Here is an 18,527-nt window from a genome sequence, read left to right on the forward strand (position 1 = left end):
TTAGATTCTGAACTCGTTGTATTACAGCTTAATAGAGTGTATGCCATTAGAAATCCAGTATTATTAAGATTATTTTTGAGAGTGCGTCTATTGGAACGTGAATTTGATTATATTGAATATCAGCATATTCCAAGATCTTTAAATACATTAGCAGATGCAATTGCTTCTCGAATGTTAAATAGACATTTGCAATAATCATACATGTAAATTTAAAACCATTCCATAACATGATTTACAAGATAAGCCGGTAATAGTGATATATATATAGGAGTGTGTCAAAAAATACATCGTCCCCGATCATAGGTTGAAAAACACCTTATGATCGGCAAAAATGATAAGTACAAAAAACAAAAATGTCATATGTGCCCACAATAGGCGATCATCCTATCACTGGTGATGATCTCTATAAGAAACCACTGCACGGGCCACCTTGCAAAGGAACCTCCTAAAATGTCCCGGGACCCCAATCACATAGCACTGAAGTCGACGAGGAATGTCATCTATAGTGGTCTCTGGAATATCTCTTGTCAAGCGCTCGAGATGACCCTCCAACTCGGCCAAAACCTCTGCTGATTCGTCCTGTGGGGCTGGCGCGGGTGCAACTGGTTGCTTCTTCTCGTAAGGCCGGAGAGCGGCTGGTTGCTGTGGACCCACATCTGCATTTGAAACTTTTGCTATCAGTTTTGAGACGATGGAAAAATAAAAATTAAAATAGGAAAAATGTTGAAAAGGATTTTACCTGAATCATCCCACTGCTCTCCTGGTGGAAGAGCCATGTCTGGGTCACCACGAAAATCTATCCCAACATAAGGGAAGTCCTGAATAGAAAAGACTTCGTTTTCCAACCATTGGAAATACTCAGGTTTGAATCGAGCAACCTCTGTCCTCTCGTCCGGGTGACGGGCCATGACTGCAACCCATCGCATCAGTTTGGGCTCTCAAGGAATCCCAGCTCTAACAGTAAGGTGTTGCGGGATCAACATAGGAACCCTCTCCAGGCCAAAACTCACAACCAAAGCCCCATAACCAAAGGTCTTTAGTTGTCCGTTTTTGGCCCTGGTCAGTTGGCCTTTCAGATTGGCCAACACGAAATCGCGCCAGTTGAAGATGGTGCCTCGGAAGAAATCAACTGCCATACGCATCTGGGATCCGATGGCAATATGTAATGCGGCAGCCCCGCAAAGTCTGGTGACAGTAAACGCAATCACCATGAGTTCAGGACGGGATATGGTATTTATGTCTATCCCTTTGTCTCTAGCCTGTTTGTTGCAGAACTCTAGCCGGAGGCTATTGACAGACTGGCCACCGGGCCTAGCCCCAAATAGAGTCAAGTCTTCGCCTCTCTTAGGCAAATCAGTCAAGAAATATATGTCCGTCGGCTCGATTTCGAGTTGGTGGCCACCAATGAAGAAGCACTGGTCCTGTATGCTCCATCTGTCAACCAACCACTGTAAGAAATCCACCTGAGCCCTCATGCCAGGAATGGCCCAGAATTTGTACAAGCCGCATGCCCTCAAAGCATCAAGTGAAGGCTGATGATTCCATGCGACAGCATCCATATACTCATGCTATCGTTCACGCCAATCTAGCATGATGTACTCTCTGCATCAAGCATAAGGATAAATTAAATTGCTAGAAATTATTTGATTGGTCCATTTTTGAGAATTTTTGGGTTAAAAACCCTTGCGATGGGGACCGCACCCTCCAGGTTAGACACAGTGCGTGGTACCTCACTTTGTCTACATGGAAGGTGCGGACCCCGAGCTTTTTCCCAATGGAGAAAAAGTCGGGGTCCGCAAGCTAGCAGTGGTAAACCTGCGGGCCCCTGCGCGCGGGTTTTATGCCTAAAAACCCTCCCAAAAATGAAATAAATGACTAAAACAAAAATTGAAACGGTTAAAAATGAAGAGTAGGATGATGTGGATTACCTGGAGAAGATGACGTTCGATTCCGACGGTTGGATTTTCCGCAATCTTCACGGGAAGTTTTCTAAGCAAAAGCACTATTTTCTCACCCAAAACTCAAACGGTAAAAATGAATTGACGAAGGCCCTTTTTATAAGTTTTTTGAGTAAATAAATTACAAATTTGTTTATGTTTCACTTTGGAAAGGTATTTTTGCGACATTTTTATCCATTTCAAACAGGTATCAGTAATGTTTGTGTTTTTGTGCAGGATAACGGATCATTCAGGCGAAATCTATCGTTTTCAACGAAAAAACATTTAGAGTCATCTTTAAGCCCTTTTCTGACTCTTGAAACATGAAAAGATTGCTGAGTTCTTCTTTTAAACCCGTTAAAATGGAATTAAAAGACGGTCCACTTACAACTCTTTTCCGACCGTAAAAACATGAAAAGATTGCCGGATTTTTGTCGTTTCAAATTCGATATTGTTTATAAAACGACGTGTCATTCATCACTTTTTTACTTTTTCGGGTCAAGGGCACTAATAATGAAAATTACTCCTTGGTCGTAAAAGATCAAGCGGTTCTCTCAAGTATTATTTTATACTTTTTCGGGCTTGGGAGACACAAATTTACGAAAAAGGTCAACCCTGGAGTTTTCTTAAGTTTTTTCAGACTCTCTAAAATTGAAAAACGCTGAGTTTCTCCTATACTGGACTCGTTAAAATTTCACAGTAAAGGACTTGTTCAATTACAAACAGGAACGAACCACTCCTTCTTAGGGTTCGAATTTAAACTAAGTTGGACTCGTCCGAAGGATGAGCTTATAATCAAGCAAATGTTGTCCTCCTCAAGCTTGTCAAAAATAAAGAGGTACTTGCCAGAAATGGTGGGGGAAAAGAGAGAAAAATGAGCCTGTTTGTCATACTTTGTAACCACTCTTGAACACAACACTTTTATTCACCTGGGTTGGGAAATCCTTTGCCTAACAGTTGATCAAACCACATTGAAAGTCTTCAGCCAGTTTCTGGGTATTAACTTTGGGTCAATTGTCACCAAGCCATCTGTCGTGTCGTTATATGTTCAAGAGGTCACTGCCAATAAGCCATTCATCTGCAAAATATCTGTCATCCATCTTGACCATCCCTGAGTCAGTCCTTGCAACTAAATTTCTTCAACTTGATCTATGATTTCGTGTTGTGGGCTTGCCTACGACGGATCACTTTCTATCGACTTTAGCTCATTATCTAGAAAGATGTTCTAGAAATCGTCAGTACTTTGAGATTTGCATGCCTCAATGGCAGGTTTCTCACCTTTGACGATAGGTTGCATCATTGACCTTCGATCAAAGGATTCTGTGACATGTTCGACATCAACACATTTATTCACATCTCATGGATTGTACTGGGTACTTTGAGAGCCATTGACATCACTGGTGGTTTCTCTCACACTTGTTAACAGTTTACATCATTGACTGGTAATCAAGTGGTTTCTACCATGTTCGACATCAACACATTCATTCGCATGAATAGAATCGTACTGTTTCGGAAAGTAGAAATGAAGACCCTGGATTTAGTTTCCACGATCCAGGCTGCGAGGAATTTTGTATTCATTATATAATGGACTATTCATAAACAGATGGCTGCGTCCATACTGTGTCCACATGAGTCTATACTTGTGATGTTTTACAAGATCATTCCTGTATCAGAGCAGTAGTTAGTTTTCTAGTCAGTTTTGATCTGAGTATGGGAATGCCTACCTCAGCGATGATATGATCTCATATATATATCTTGCATTGAATTTTTTTTTTTTACAGGTTCCAACTGGGCTCTCCACAAGATGATCCTCGAAATGATAAAGTACTTCACTCTTCCTAAATGATCAATGAAATCCTCATCTACTACAGACTTCGCACTTTAGGGGGAATCTGTTACACAAAAATATCGTCACCATGATTATTTGCAATCAGTATGGGTCTATCATCACTTGTACTGTCCTCCTAAGCAAGTCTCAAACCTCAGCTCTTCAAGTCAAGCTTTGAAAATGGGAGAAAGACATTAAAAATCAATGTAACTCTGGTTCCGCACTTTCTCTCACTGTCACCTGCGGTCCCGTACCTTTTGTTTACAAAAACTGCGGACCTACCCGCTCTGTCCCTAACGGTGTGGGTGCGGACCCCTGTGAAAGTCAAAAGGCGCAAGTTTTATCTTAAAAAACTCACTTTGGGTTAATTCTAGAGGTTTCTAGAAGGAATTTTGACGTGGATTGTTCGCTCTGAGGTGGTCCATGCATCCCAAAAGAGAAGGAGCTAATCCCTTGATGAGAGGAGCTATCCCTTTGAAGGAGGGATTTATCCCTTTGAAGGAGGACATAGTAACTTCCCTCCATTGCACTATAAATTCAGGCATTGGGCTGGTTGCTGAAGAGGTTAGAAGCTGAACATTTTTGAGGGTAAATGCTGGTGAAATCAAGACTTCCTAGTTGAGCTTAAGAGGAGAGATCACATACCTTTTTGGCTTCATTGGGGAGTGAGTGAAACTTGTCAAAGTAGAGGAGACTTCTTGCTGGACCCTGGGAGGAGCTTGTACAGCGTCAAGGCACAGGTTGTAAAGTTCTTCTTCTTTTGAATTAATACAATCAAACTCATTTTTCTCAACAAGTATCTCATGTTATTTGTTTCATGGACTCCTTGACTTTCATGTTAAATATGTTTTATGATATTGGCTTTTCAGGTGCTATTTAATTTGTTTGCCTTGTTTGTGTTTGTAGATTCGCGACAAAGGAGCTCATTTGGATCGAAGGAGCGAGGGCATCCACAAACTTGCGTTGGACCTAAGGTAGGCCCTAAAAACACTTGTTTGCCATTGTTTATTAAAGCATATTTAGAGAAAGATAGTGTCTGGTTGGTTTGCTTGTCATTAGGTCTTCTTTAGATTCTAGGAAGGTCTATCTTGTCCGCAAGATCGACTTATTCCGTGTGACACGCAGCTAATGAGAAAAATCTAAGTCAAACAGCAAACACAAAAATATAGTTAGAAAACCACTTAGATGCTCTTTTAGAATAAATATGCAATGATCTTTGATAGCTTATGGAGTACTGGTGAGGGTAAAAAGTCTAGGAAAATGTGTAGGAGAGATGTAATTTCAAAGCTCAACAGGAGGCTCCATCCAGAGCAGTGCCTTAAAGACAAAGCATCCGTGCATGAATCGGGTGAAACCATTGTTCGACCAATGAATGTGCCACAAGGAGACGACCCATTCACGTTGATAAGTGAGAAATGGTTCTTCTAGGTGTGGTAGAATTTCATGGTCTTATTTTTTCCAATCATGTGTTTCATTTTAAACTGTAAAAGTGACGATGTGTTTTCCATCACTTGTTGCAGCAACAATGATGTCTGGACTTATTTTGTGTGGCATTTTAAACTATGAAAGTGATGTTGTGTTTTCCATCACTTGTTAAAGCAACAATAGTGTTTGGCCTTATTATTGTAAATCATGTTTTGTAGTGATGATGTGTTTTCCATCACTTGTTGAGGCAACAATGACATTTTGGCCTTGTTTTCATAGCTCGGGTATTATTTCATTTTGATGTAAACTTGACCACTGAGTATGTGTTATAAACTCATGGCAAGTATGGGATGCTTGGATCATTAGTTGGTTTTGTAAATCAAGCATGAAATTTGTAAAATTGTACTACAGGTTTGTAGAGGGTGCAGGTGTCAGCTCCTCGCTTATGGCTCCGAAGGACAAAGGTGATGGAGAAGGAAGGGTGATTTATCAAACACTTGTAAGTGTAGACAAGGTGCAAAGAAGTGACGAATTATTTTCATGCTTTTGGGGGACCAAAAGCTACTCAGTGGGGAGGATTGATGCAGGTGGCTCTAGAAATATGCAGAAGTCCAAGAGGACTAAGAAAGGGTCAAAATTCAAAGTGGTCAAATTGCTCCCAAATCAGCACCAGATCGAAGTTCTCATCACCCTGATTCCAACGGTGTGAACGACACTCGAATCCGATCTCGTATGAGGGAGATAGAGCTAGTCATAGTTTTGGTCAAGCTGCCATGTGGGCCAAGTTTAATGGTCCTACAAATTGACTGAGTCCCGTAGATGGATTCTAGCTCCCGAGGAGTGGGTGAATTTGTTGGATACTTAATTTGTCTAATATCCCTTATATTAGAAAATATCCAAAAAGACCTATTATTGTTATATATATATATATATATATATATATATATATATATATATATATATATATATAGATATATATATATATATATATATATATATATATATATATATATATATATATATGAGGTGGCGGGCCATGCCCCCACCACCATCCCAAACCATATATTAAATGAAATTTATATTAAAAACTGGTTGGCGGACATGACCCCGCCGGACCTCCAACCACCATACCCACTTGTTGTTATAACATTCAAAAAAAAAAAAAACGTGGTAGGCGGGCCACCTCCGATAGACCCGGCCCACACCTAACCATCATACATGTCACATTAAATTGTGGAGTCGACGGGGATTGAACCTGCCCAACCCACACTAGGTGGCCCCATGTGGAAACATGCCAAAAACAAACCATTCCAAAACATTACCATTTAATGTGCAACGGTCAAACCAAAAAGCGCCCATATGTAACATATAGTGGTTAAAAAAAATGAAACTTAAGAAACGATTATTAAGAACCACGTTGATTTTGGAGGGGTCGGGATTTGATCCCCCGACCTCCCTACGTCGAACCTAACAATTCCACCAATGCACCAACGGTTTGAATGTTGGAAAATCCGCCCATGAACATTTAAAAACCTTCAATTCATTTTGCAAGGAGGGAGTGTAGAATGGAACGGGGAATGGAGGCTGAACGGAATGGTGGAACTACGAGCCAAGCCAGAGACGGAACCATGACACAGTGCATAGAGGCGAAACCATGATGCCACACTTTTCGAGATAGAATTTTTGCAGAGAATCTTAAGATGTTAAAAAGATTCCTTCACAGGTAAAAATTCTTTCTATCAGAATGTAATCAAGTTTACAGTCACTTTTCTTAGATTTTCATAGGAAACGTAATGATGAGGTTGGATTCATCTTTTGAGCAATGAATCTACAGATTTCCTGCAGAGGAGAATCTTCGAGAATCTTGAGGGACTCTTCCAGATTCCTTGGAGGCTAAAATTTCCTAGATCCAGAATGCAGTCAACTTTATACTCATTCTTCTCAAAATTTCGCAAGGATATCAATGGCAGGATCGGTTTTCTAATTTGAGTTGCAGATCTCCAGTCAACCCAAAGGAAGAAATCTTTGGAGAATCGTGAGGGAATCTAAATGATTCCTACAGGCCCAGATTTTGTCAGTGTCAGAATTCGAAAAATGGATAGTCGATTTTATACTTCTCGACAATACAAATTCAGTGTTGCAATCAGTTTTTGCATTTGAGCCTTCTATTTTTTAGCCATTTTCCATTTTGGAGTAATAGTGTCAGATTTCAAAGTGTTGACAATTGATCTTATACCATGCCACTCCACGAATTCGATGGTGCATTCAGATCTAGCAGCTGAGTATTCTATTCTTCAGTCAAAAATCAGAGGTGAGGTATATGCAGTGTTGTTGTCATGTACTTCTTTGATCATTTGCTAAGAGATGTGCTATGTTGTTTCGATTCCTGCTAGATGTATGATGCAGAATCTTCATGTCTATTTCATGTGAGATGTATTCATCATGGATTGTTATGTATGTTTTGATTGAGATCCCTTTGTTTCCATGATGGTAGGATACTCATTGTCACCATGTGTCAGATTATGTCATGCTGATAGGAGGAGGTCTATTGTGAGTGATAGTGTTATGAAACCAGCTCACAAAAAGATAGAAAAGATAGATCAACTCCTTATAATTCAGCCTCTTCGAGGGGGCAACCTCCTTTACATTACATAAATGAACAATTCTTGGATGATTCAAATGACAAAACCTCCTTTCTATATATAGGAGTCTAAGGAGTCACATATAACCCAGTTGACCTAACAATAATAATATAAAGGCACAAAAATAACAATAGAGGGATTTTATGGGGCACAGTAATAACAATATGGGGACAATAGGGGCACAACAATATTAATAAGGGATACAACTACAATAGTAATGGGGTAGTCACTAGTATTATAGGGACCTAACACGCCCCTCTCCTTCAAAAAAGTGTTGTCCTCAACGCTTGAGTAGTTTTGGATGCTTCTGCATAAAATTCTCATCCTCCCATGTGGAATCTTCAACAGATAGTTCTTCCACTTGATGAGATACTCCGAAATTGATCGATTTCGTAGCTGTCGAGTTCTTGTTTCTGTGACTGCTTCCGGTTCCAATATAATTTTTCCTTCCTCGTCAAGTTTTGGCAATATTGTTTCAACTGGGAGCTTGTCGCCTATAACCTTCTTTAAACATGAAACATGGAAAACTGGGTGCACTCGAGAAGCTGCAAGAAGCTCCAATTTGTATGCCATAGGACCAATCTTTTGCAACACCTCGTACAGACCATAATACTTTGGTGATAATTTATTATCCTTCTTAGCTTGCTTGAGGGACATTTGTTTATATGGTTGTAGCCGTAGGAATACCCAATCACCTATATCAAAACTTCTTTCAGTGCGATGTTGATTTGCCTGTTGTTTCATTCTATTCTGCGCCAACACGAGGTTATCCTTTAAGAGTTGGAGGACTTGTTGTTGATGCTCGATGTGATGTTCCACTACTTGAACCTTAGAATTTTCTCTTAAATATGATGTGATGGATGGTGGCTGATATCCATAAAGTGCCATAAATAGAGTCATTTTTGTTGTTGTATGGAAGGAAGTGTTATACCACCATTTAGCCAGAGGCAACCATTTGACCCATTGTGTTTGTTTATCAGATACAAAGCGATATCCTTCCAAACATTGGTTTACTATCTCAGTTTGCCCATCAGATTGAGGATGATAAGATGAGCTATGAGATAACTGAGTACCGAGACAAGAAAATAATTATGTCCAAAAATTTCTAGTGAAAATGGGATCCCTGTCACTTACAATAATCTTTGGGTTTCCATGTAGCTTTTGAATTGTTTCCATAAATGCAGTAGAAACTGTACTGGCTTTAAATGGATGTGATAATGCACAAAAGTGTGCATACTTGGTAAGTCTGTCAACTACCACCATGATGACACTCTTTCCCTCAGAATTGGGTAAACTTGTGATAAAATCCATTGAAACCTCCTCCCAACATTGGTTTGGAATGGATAAAGGTTGTAATAGACCCAGGGTCTTAATTGTTTCAACTTTATTTTGTTGGCAAACCAAACATTCTGCCACAAAATTTTGAATATCTGATTTAAGGCCATCCCAAAAAAATTCCTTCTTAACCCTGTGGTAAGTTCTTAAAAACCATGAGTGCCCTCCTAAGGGAGAAGTGTGCAATTCCATAAGAATATTTTTCTTGAGTTGTGAATTCTTACAGAGGTATAAGCGATATTTGTACCATAACGAATCATTTTGCTAGCTAAATGTATCAGATGTACTGGAATCTTGTTGTAACTTTCGAATAAGTGCCCATACTTCTTCATCATTCTTCCATTCCTCCCTTTCTTCGTTTATCCAATCTAGTTGGATAATAGAAATGGTGCACAACAATGCTTCCACATCCTCATCCTTTCTTGAGAGGGCATCTGCCACCACATTTTGCTTCCCTTTTTTGTAGATGATTTCAAAGTCATAACCCAACATCTTTGTGACCCACTTTTGTTACTCTTCAGAGGATAATCATTGTTCTAAAAAGAATTTAAGGCAATCGTGATCCGTTTTTACCTTGAAGTGTCTTCCCATTAGGTAGGGTTGCAATTTCTTAAGTGCATGTAGTATTGCCAACATTTCCTTCTCATAAATAGCTTTGTGTAAAAACTTTCCCTTGATTGGATGACTTTCAAAAGCAATGGGACTTTCATCTTGCATTAAAACAACACCAATTCCATTTCCTGAAGCATCACATTCTACAATAAAGGTTTTTGTGAAGTCCAGTGTAGCTAAGACCGGTGCTTGGCACATTGCCTCTTTAAGATGTTTGAAGGCCTTTGTTGCCTCTGGAGTCCATGAAAATGCATATTTCTTTAATAATGTTGTTAGAGGTGCTGTTATTCTCCCATAATTCTTAACGAACTTGCGATAATACCCTGTCAACCTGAGAAATCCTCACAGATGCTTTATGGATGTGGGGATTTTCCATTCCTTAATGGCTTTAATTTTTCTAGGGTCTACCTTAACTCCTTCATGAGATACAATATGACCCATATATTCCACGTCTTGTATTCCAAAGAAACATTTGGATCTTTTTGCATATAATTGTTTCTCCTCCAATAGTTGTAGCACCCTGTCAACATGTTCAACATGATCCTTCCAAGACTTTCTGTAGATTAGTATATCATCAAAAAATACTAACACAAATTTTCTAAGGGTTTGAAAATGGAATTCATCAAACCTTGAAATGTAGAGGGTGCATTGGTAAGGCCAAAAGTCATGACCAAAAATTCATAATGACCCTCATGAGTTCTAAATGTTGTTTTCAGAATGTCTTCAGTCTTCATTCTGATTTGATGATATCCTGAATGAATATCCAACTTGGTGAAGTAAATTGATCCATGCAATTCATCCAGTAATTCATCAATGACAGGAATGGGAAACTTATCTTTAATAGTGAGCTTGTTGAGCTCCCTATAATCTGGACACATGCGCCATGATCCATCCTTCTTGTGAACCAATACTACTAGAGCAGAGGAAGAACTTTGACTAGGTTGAATTATACCAGCCTCTAGCATTTCTGCAACCATAAGTTCAATTTCACTCTTTTGGGCATAGGGATATCTGTACGGCCTGATGTTTGGAGGAACACTTCCTGGAATCAGATGAATAGCATGATCATGATCACGAATAGGTGGGAGACCTTTGGGAGTCTCAAATACCTTGGAATGATTGTCCAAGACTTTTTGGAGATCTGGAGAAATAGATGATTTCGATGTGGAAACATCTAGCGAACATAATTGTGCAATTACACCTCTTTTTTCCTTTTTTAGAAGCTTTGTCATACCGTTAGAGCTGATTATCTTTCTCGGTTTCCCTACAATACCCCTTAATTCAACCTCCTTTCCTTCCGCATAAAATTTCATGAAAAGTTCTTGAAAATTAAAAGCTATTGTACCCAAGGATTGTAGCCATTGGACTCCTAGTACAACATCAGCGCCTCCCATTGGAATGGAAAGCATTGGGCTAGTCAATACATATTCTCCCATGGATAGCTTGATATTATGGCACTTTCCAGAGAAATTTATTGTTCCTCCATTTGTAACCATCACTTGACACTCTGGTGCTGGATATAGGAAGCAATTCAATTCTTTTGCTACCTTACAATGAATAAAATTGTGGGTACTTCCTGAATCAATCAACACTATTACCTTTTTCTTCTTGATTTGTCCTTCTATCTTGATGGTTTGAGGAGTGGTAATTCCAGCCAATGCATTACAAGATATGGTCGGATTCATTTCTTCTTTATCTAGGCTTTGTCCCTGGAGTATATTCTCTTCTTTTGACCTTTCTTGCTCTTTTTCTTCTTCCTCTTCACAATCTATGTAGAATAATTTCTTCTCAGCACACTTATGACCTTTAGTGTATTTGCTATCACAACTGTAACAAAGCCCTTTTGCTCTTTTTTCTTCCAATTGTTGTGGTGTCAACCTTATAGGTTGTGGAAGACTAGGGGCAACAATACTTCCATCTTTATAGTTGTGAGTGGTATGCTTCTTGGTTGCCATAATTTTGCTTTCCATTTTTCTTGCTAACATGAATGCCTTCTCTAATGAATTAGGTTCCCAAAGGCGAACATCATGTTGGATATTATCCTTTAAAGTCCCTATGAACACATCAATCCTATGCTCCTCTAGAATATTTTTTACCCTTATGTTCAATTTTTGGAACTCCTCAATGTGCTCCATTATTGAACCATTTTGTTTGAGACTTATCAATTGGCTAAAAAAAGTGTTGTTTTTTGTATCCTCATAATGTGTTGTCAATTCTTCTGTAAAAATTGCCCAAGTGATAATTTGTTTACGAGAGCAAAGCCATTGATACCATACAAACTGATTTGGTTCCAAATATAAAGTTGCAATACACACCTTTTGTGTGTTTTGCACATTATTGAGATCGAAAAATTGCTCCATCTGTAATATCCATGTTGCGGGATCCTTGCCATCAAACTTCCTCATATCGATTTTTGGAATATGGTGGGTCTTTGATCTAGCATTAGAGTCTATGAAATCATGATTAACATTTCTTTTGTTCGCATCATGAGTTTCCTTTACTACCCTTTCACCATTAGTAAGTATTTCTTGTAGAAAATTTGTCAAATCTGTCTTCAAATCTATCTTCAAATCGTCAATCTTAGCTTCCACGCCATTCATCTTAGCTTCCACGCCCTTTATCTTAGATTCCACGCCATCTATCTTAGCTTTTGTGATAGTGAAATTTGTTGCACTTGGTCTTGTAATTTTGATATATCATGTAGCATTTCTTCCTCTTCTTCATGAGCCATGCTAGAGCTTTCAGGTTGCTTACTAGGTGTTTGCATTTTCTTTCCTCGGGGCATCAGTTACCAATAATAATTCTCTACTATGCCCTTTGAATTCCTTCAAAATGATTTTTCAAACCAAGCTTAAGCAAAAATTTAAAAAAATTCTACACACCTTTTTTCACTTTGTAGGAGCTCAATATTGCCTCTGATGTATCTTTGTATTTTCGGATCATCCAGTTCTGAAATTGCGACCTGTAGTAGCCCTCTGTGTCGTCTTTCCAATGACACAAGTCTGATCCCAATTGGATTCTCCAAGGAAGATTTATGCCAAATCTCCCACAGTGACCTGATTATAGACTAGTTTAGTAGAGTGAACTTGTACGATGTGCCACGTGTCCCTGTTTTGACCTTTGGCTCTGAAAAATATATACAAGAAACTAAAGTGTGTTATCTTTCTTTTCCTTCTTATGAAATTTCAATCCGATGCTCAGAGAGAAATTTATGATGATTTTCCCCAGGTCACCTGTTTGGAATGTAATTGAGGAGTCTGCAAAAAGACCAACTTCCTCAGATCATATCTCCACAAATATAGTGCGAAAAACTCTGAAATTTGGACCCAATCTTCAGTACGATCTCACCTCAAATGGATTTTTTTTTTAGCTTCTGAAATGTCGCAGAAAAAAAGTTATAGTGAAAATTACATGATGACCTATTTGGGGCAGCGAAAACCTAGAATCCAAAGCTCTGATAGCAAATGTTATGAAACTAGCTCACAAAAAGATAGAAAAGATAGATCAACACCTTATAATTCAACCTCTTCAAGGGGGAAACCTCATTTACATTACATAAATGAACAATTCTTGGATGCTTCAAATGACAAAACCTCCTTTCTATATATAGGAGTCTAAGGAGTCACAATATAACCTAGCTGACCTAACAATAATAACATAAAGGCACAAAAATAAAAATAGAGGGATTCTATGGGGCACAGTAATAACAATATGGGGACAATAGGGGCACAACAATATTAATAAGGGATACAACTACAATAGTAATGGGGTAATCACTAGTATTATAGGGACCTAACAGATAGTTCCTGTAGTGAAACGTATCGTGGAGAGAATTTGCCACTCATGTAGAGGGCACATATCCTTGTATGACAGAAAACACAGTACATGTACATTCACCATTTCTAGCATTGAATGAAATGGCTAACACCATCTTGACACTGGGCCCAGAGATGTAGTCCACACTGGACGAACTACATTATCAACGTCTCATGTTTATGATTTGTTGATTTTCATTATGTTTCCATTTTCTTAAGCATGCATATATGTTAAGTTATGCTCTATTAAAATGCAATTCTAACTACATCACGGAAGCAAAAGATCTTGGTTAAATCCGGAAGTCGAGTCAATCGGATCACCCCATGTACAAAGAGCACACTACCAAACATGGCTTAATGCAAGTATATACCATGTAGTGTAACATATGGCCATTGAAGTATCTACAAATGTTTCAACATAAATCACAGGTTATATGTTAAAAATTATTAAAAAATAAAAATAAAATAGTTAATTAATTTTTTGTGAGTGGTCAAGAGGAATAATTGGAATGCTTCCTAGCTATGTAACATGATAAGAATTGATGTAAGGCTTGAATTTTTCTAATTATCCCTTTCATTAAAAAAATGTTCCTTCCATTTTGACAAAGATTTAACTTAACCCTTAATTTTTATATTAGATTTTTAAATTAAATTATATTTAAGTTAATTTAACATTAACAATTTTAAATTTAATTATTTTAAAAATTAAATAAGTATAATATTAAAAATAATTCATAGTTAAAATATAAATTAATTATTTAAAATCAAGTATAATATATTTAATTTAATTTTAAAAATAAGTGTAAAGTGATCATTCTAAGTTTTTATTTCAGTGTATGGGTAGACACTCTCTCCAATATGAGGGAGATGTTGTAATTTTAATATTTTCACTTCATCAAAATAACGCTAAATAAAATTAATAAAATAAAATGAAATAAAAAACCTAAAATTGTCTAGCCCATGGTTTTTTTCCATGGTATCTCCTAGATCTATTTAATTCCTAAAATGTCGAGCTTCCACATAGATCCTAGAGTTAAGATGAATCTAGACTACTTATTAAAATAATTCACCTCTATTTTTTTTAAATATAACTTAAATCAATTTACTTTTTATAAATTTTTTATAATGAGAAATATTTTATAAAATAAATATTTTAATGTTTATAAACATTTACTACCCATTTAATTTATATATCAATATTAATAATAAGTTTATATATAACATATATTCATTTTTTATTAAATTATAATTTAAATTAATATAATCATAATCAATTTACACTTTTATATCTCACATAGGTTTATTTTTTTTAATTCCAATTTAGATTAATATGATGGCTAATTTGCAAATTTAGACACAAATACTAATTAGTTGAGTGGAAAATACTTATTTCGCTTTCCAAATTCCAAATATTATTTTTATATATTGCATTGTTTTTATATATTGTTTAAGGTAATATTTGAATTTTAAAATAAGAGCCACTTGGTGACATGTCATTGCTTATTTGTCTACACTAATTGTGTACATATATTTTTAAGTTTATTTGATTGAAATAATATGTGTGAAGATGAAATTATTTGAAATAAAAAATAAACTTCTTTTGAAAATTTATATATTTAAGATTTCAGTTATATTTTTATATTAAAATGAATCTATAAATTTGAATTTTTTTTAGCTACAGTTAAGTTAGAAATACAGTTATTTGAAAATAGTTTTAAATAATTTACTAACTAAATTTATATAATTTGACTAACCAAATATAAAATCAAATATATCTTTAACTAAAAATTTATAAATTCATTAAAAATTAAAAATATATATATTATTTGTATTAACAAATAAATATTTTTTAATAAAAAATATTCTAACTATAAAATAGAAAAATAAAATAAAATAAATATTTTTTTAATAAAAAATATTCTAATATCCTGGAAGGAAGGATGGAAGGCATTGTGGTTAGGGTTTGACACAGGTTCATCCTAGCAAACCTGCAACAGCAATAGAGTACAACAGTTTTGGTAGATCAGGACAAAAGACTACGAAAGCATTATAGAGGATCGAGACATTGAAGGTAAAGGAGGCCTACTGCGGGCATGATGAGTCAAGAAGGGGGGGGGGGGGAGGAGGGGGGGCGAGAGCCCCTCCTACAAGAATGTAACAACAGGGGAGGCAAGCCGACAAGGAACTCACGAGCCGCAAGGCAGAAGGGGTAATACACCAGTGATGGGAGCGCGCTGGCAGGTGGGGCTAGGAGGAAGATGCCTTCCTCGAGCAGTTAAAAAACCCAGGTTCGTCATCCCTAATAACAAATTAGAGGAGTACAGAGAATACATGAAAGATCATGCTCTGATTTGTAAATTTATAGGAGTTTGGCCAACTGAAAAAGACCTGATAAAATGGATACAACAGCGATGGCAACCTAAAGGACACATTGAGCTGAAACTTGGTGCTAAAGGATTTTTCTCAGTAGTGTTTGCAAATATTGCAGACAAGGAAAAGGTCTTTGAAGAGGGACCATACTTCTTCAATAATGCGGGCCTATTTATGAGGCACTGGGAGGAATGCTATAACCCAGATCAGGAAAAGATGATGGCGGCTCCGATCTGGGTTCGATTGTTTGGGCTTCCAACAGATTTTTGGGATCCAGAAATACTAGAAGGAATAGGCAACTCGATTGGAACCTTCGTCAAGGTGGCTGATACAACAAAAAAAGGAAGGTACATCTCTTATGCTCAGATATGTGTGTACATGAACATCACTGAGCCCCTCCCTGATTGCATAGAAGTAGAATACCATGATGAAGTATGGCAACAGCCCATCGATTATGATCATATACCGTTCCAGTGCAAGAGGTATCATGAATATGACCATCTTATTAGATCCTGCCCACTGAATACCTCAGAGAATTTCCCAGGAAACAAAAAGACAAAAGAATCAAGCAAAGAAAAGGAAGAGGGATTCCAGGAAGTCCAAAGAAGGAAAAGGAATCAGAAAACACTAGACAACCATAAACAACCATTGAAGGAAAAGTAGAAGGAAAACCAGAATAAATATGCAGTTTTACAAGGAAGAAATGGAAGGAAGAGGAAAACGAGGAAGAGCCAAAAGAACCATACCAGAAAGACAAAGGTAAAGAGCAAGTAATGGAAATCACAGAAGAAGAGAGGGAGGTGGAAATCATCAAAGAGAAAACAGAGAAAACTTAGATGGAGATAGACACTCAAAAAGAAAAATACAGTGAAGAGGAAAAAGTAATGAAAAGATTATTATAGGAGTGGTGACATCTGGATGAAATATTCATACGGAAGACCAGAAATAACTCTACAAGGAAATGTTCCAACAATACAAAATGAAGAAAGGATAGTTGGTGGCACCTCAACCAGGGCATCTTGGATCAAAAGGGGGTCAAGGATCGGAGATGGGAGCAACAAGAAAAGTAGGAAAAAAACGAGGAAAAAGACCTATGAGCGAATCCATACAAATGGTAGGGGAGATGTTAGTTAACTCAGGCCGAGTGGTGCCACTATCGGAGGTGTTTCACCAACCCACCAAACTATTGAAATGATAATCACGACCTGGAATATAAGGGGTCTGAATAGTAAGGGGAAACAGAGATATCTGAAAGACAGATTGAAAAAAGACAAACCCAGTGTTATGCTATTACAAGAAACTAAGATTAGTGAAAAAAATGAAAGAGATTATGGGGAATTTTAAACCCAAGTATGAAGTAGTAGGTCAAGATGTTGTAGGAAGCAAAGGAGGTATGGCAATTCTTTGGAACCCAGAGGAAGTCCGATTTGATGACTGGATTAGCATGCCATGAATACTATTAGGTAAATTCAGTAATTTGGGATCACAAGAATGGATTCTGCTCACAGGAGTTTACGATCCACACATAATAGGAGAGAGGAAAAATTTCATGGATAACATGATAAAAGTGAGAAGTTTGTATCAGAATACCCCCTGGATAATAGGAGGAGACTTTAATATGATAAAATATTTAAATGAAAAAAGAGGTGGAATACGTAGGGAGGATGCGGGTATGGAAATGTTTGGGGATTTCATAAACAATCAAAGAATGGTGGATCTTCCAACAATCAATGGAATTTATACTTGGAACAACAGAAGAGGAGGCAGACATCAAATTGCATCCAGACTAGACAGGTTCTTAATATCAGAAGAGATAGTAAGCAGAGACATTTTCATGGAGGCAATGATACTCCCAGGAATGGGATCAGACCATTGGCCAGTAAGATTGGAGATTGATCTTAAAGCAAGCCCCAAAAGGTGACCCTTCAGATTTGAAGCATTTTGGCTCAGGGACCCAAAACTCATTAGCAAAATGGAGGAATGGTGGACAAAGAGTGAACAAAGGGGTAGAAATAGAATGCAAACGTTTCAACGTAAGCTGAAGGAACTAAAGCAAAACATTAAGAGATGGAATCAACAGGAATTTGGAAACATACTAAGGGAACAATAGCAGTTGACTCAGAAGATGGAAGCAATACAACAAGAAATCATAAGAGATGGGAGAAGCCAAGCCCTAGAAGTGGAAGAAGGCAGAATAGTCAGTCAACTAGAGGAACGAAGGAAGCAAGAAGAAATATTATGGAGGCAAAAGTCAAGAGTGAATTGGCTGCAAGAGGGTGAAAAAAACACTAGATTTTTCCATAAAGCAATGATCCAACATCAGCAGAGCAATAGAATCTTCTCTTTGAAGAACGAAGTAGGGGAAAGAAAAACCCAACATGAGGAAATGGAGGAGACCTTGGTGAATTACTATAAAAACCTCCTAACTGAACCTCAAGTGGATAGACAGGAGGCTATCCGTCGAATATGTCATGAGATCCCAAGGAAAATATCTAGAGAACAAAATCTTGCCATAATGAGAGCAGTCACGACAGATGAAGTAGAGGAAGTGGTAAAAGGGCTT

At 37.4% G+C, this 18,527-nt stretch overlaps 1 protein-coding gene across 1 annotated transcript; it reads left to right on the plus strand.

The window, feature by feature from the left end:
• The first annotated feature begins 15,817 nt into the window (after positions 1-15,817).
• On the plus strand, positions 15,818-16,627 carry LOC149183868 (uncharacterized). The gene has a single exon (XM_089415121.1). The coding sequence runs from the start codon at positions 15,818-15,820 to the stop codon at positions 16,625-16,627; it is 810 nt and encodes a 269-aa protein (XP_089271247.1).
• Positions 16,628-18,527: the final 1,900 nt, after the last annotated feature.

The sequence above is a fragment of the Pinus tabuliformis genome, chromosome 3_2 (assembly GCF_031772625.1).
Source record: "Pinus tabuliformis cultivar Carrire ecotype Pingquan chromosome 3_2, CPIR1, whole genome shotgun sequence".
NCBI lineage: Eukaryota > Viridiplantae > Streptophyta > Pinopsida > Pinales > Pinaceae > Pinus > Pinus tabuliformis.

Excerpts from the sequence above, each read along its gene's own strand:
- LOC149183868 (XM_089415121.1), top strand. The coding sequence starts at position 15,818 with ATGGGAGCGCGCTGGCAGGTGGGGCTAGGAGGAAGATGCCTTCCTCGA.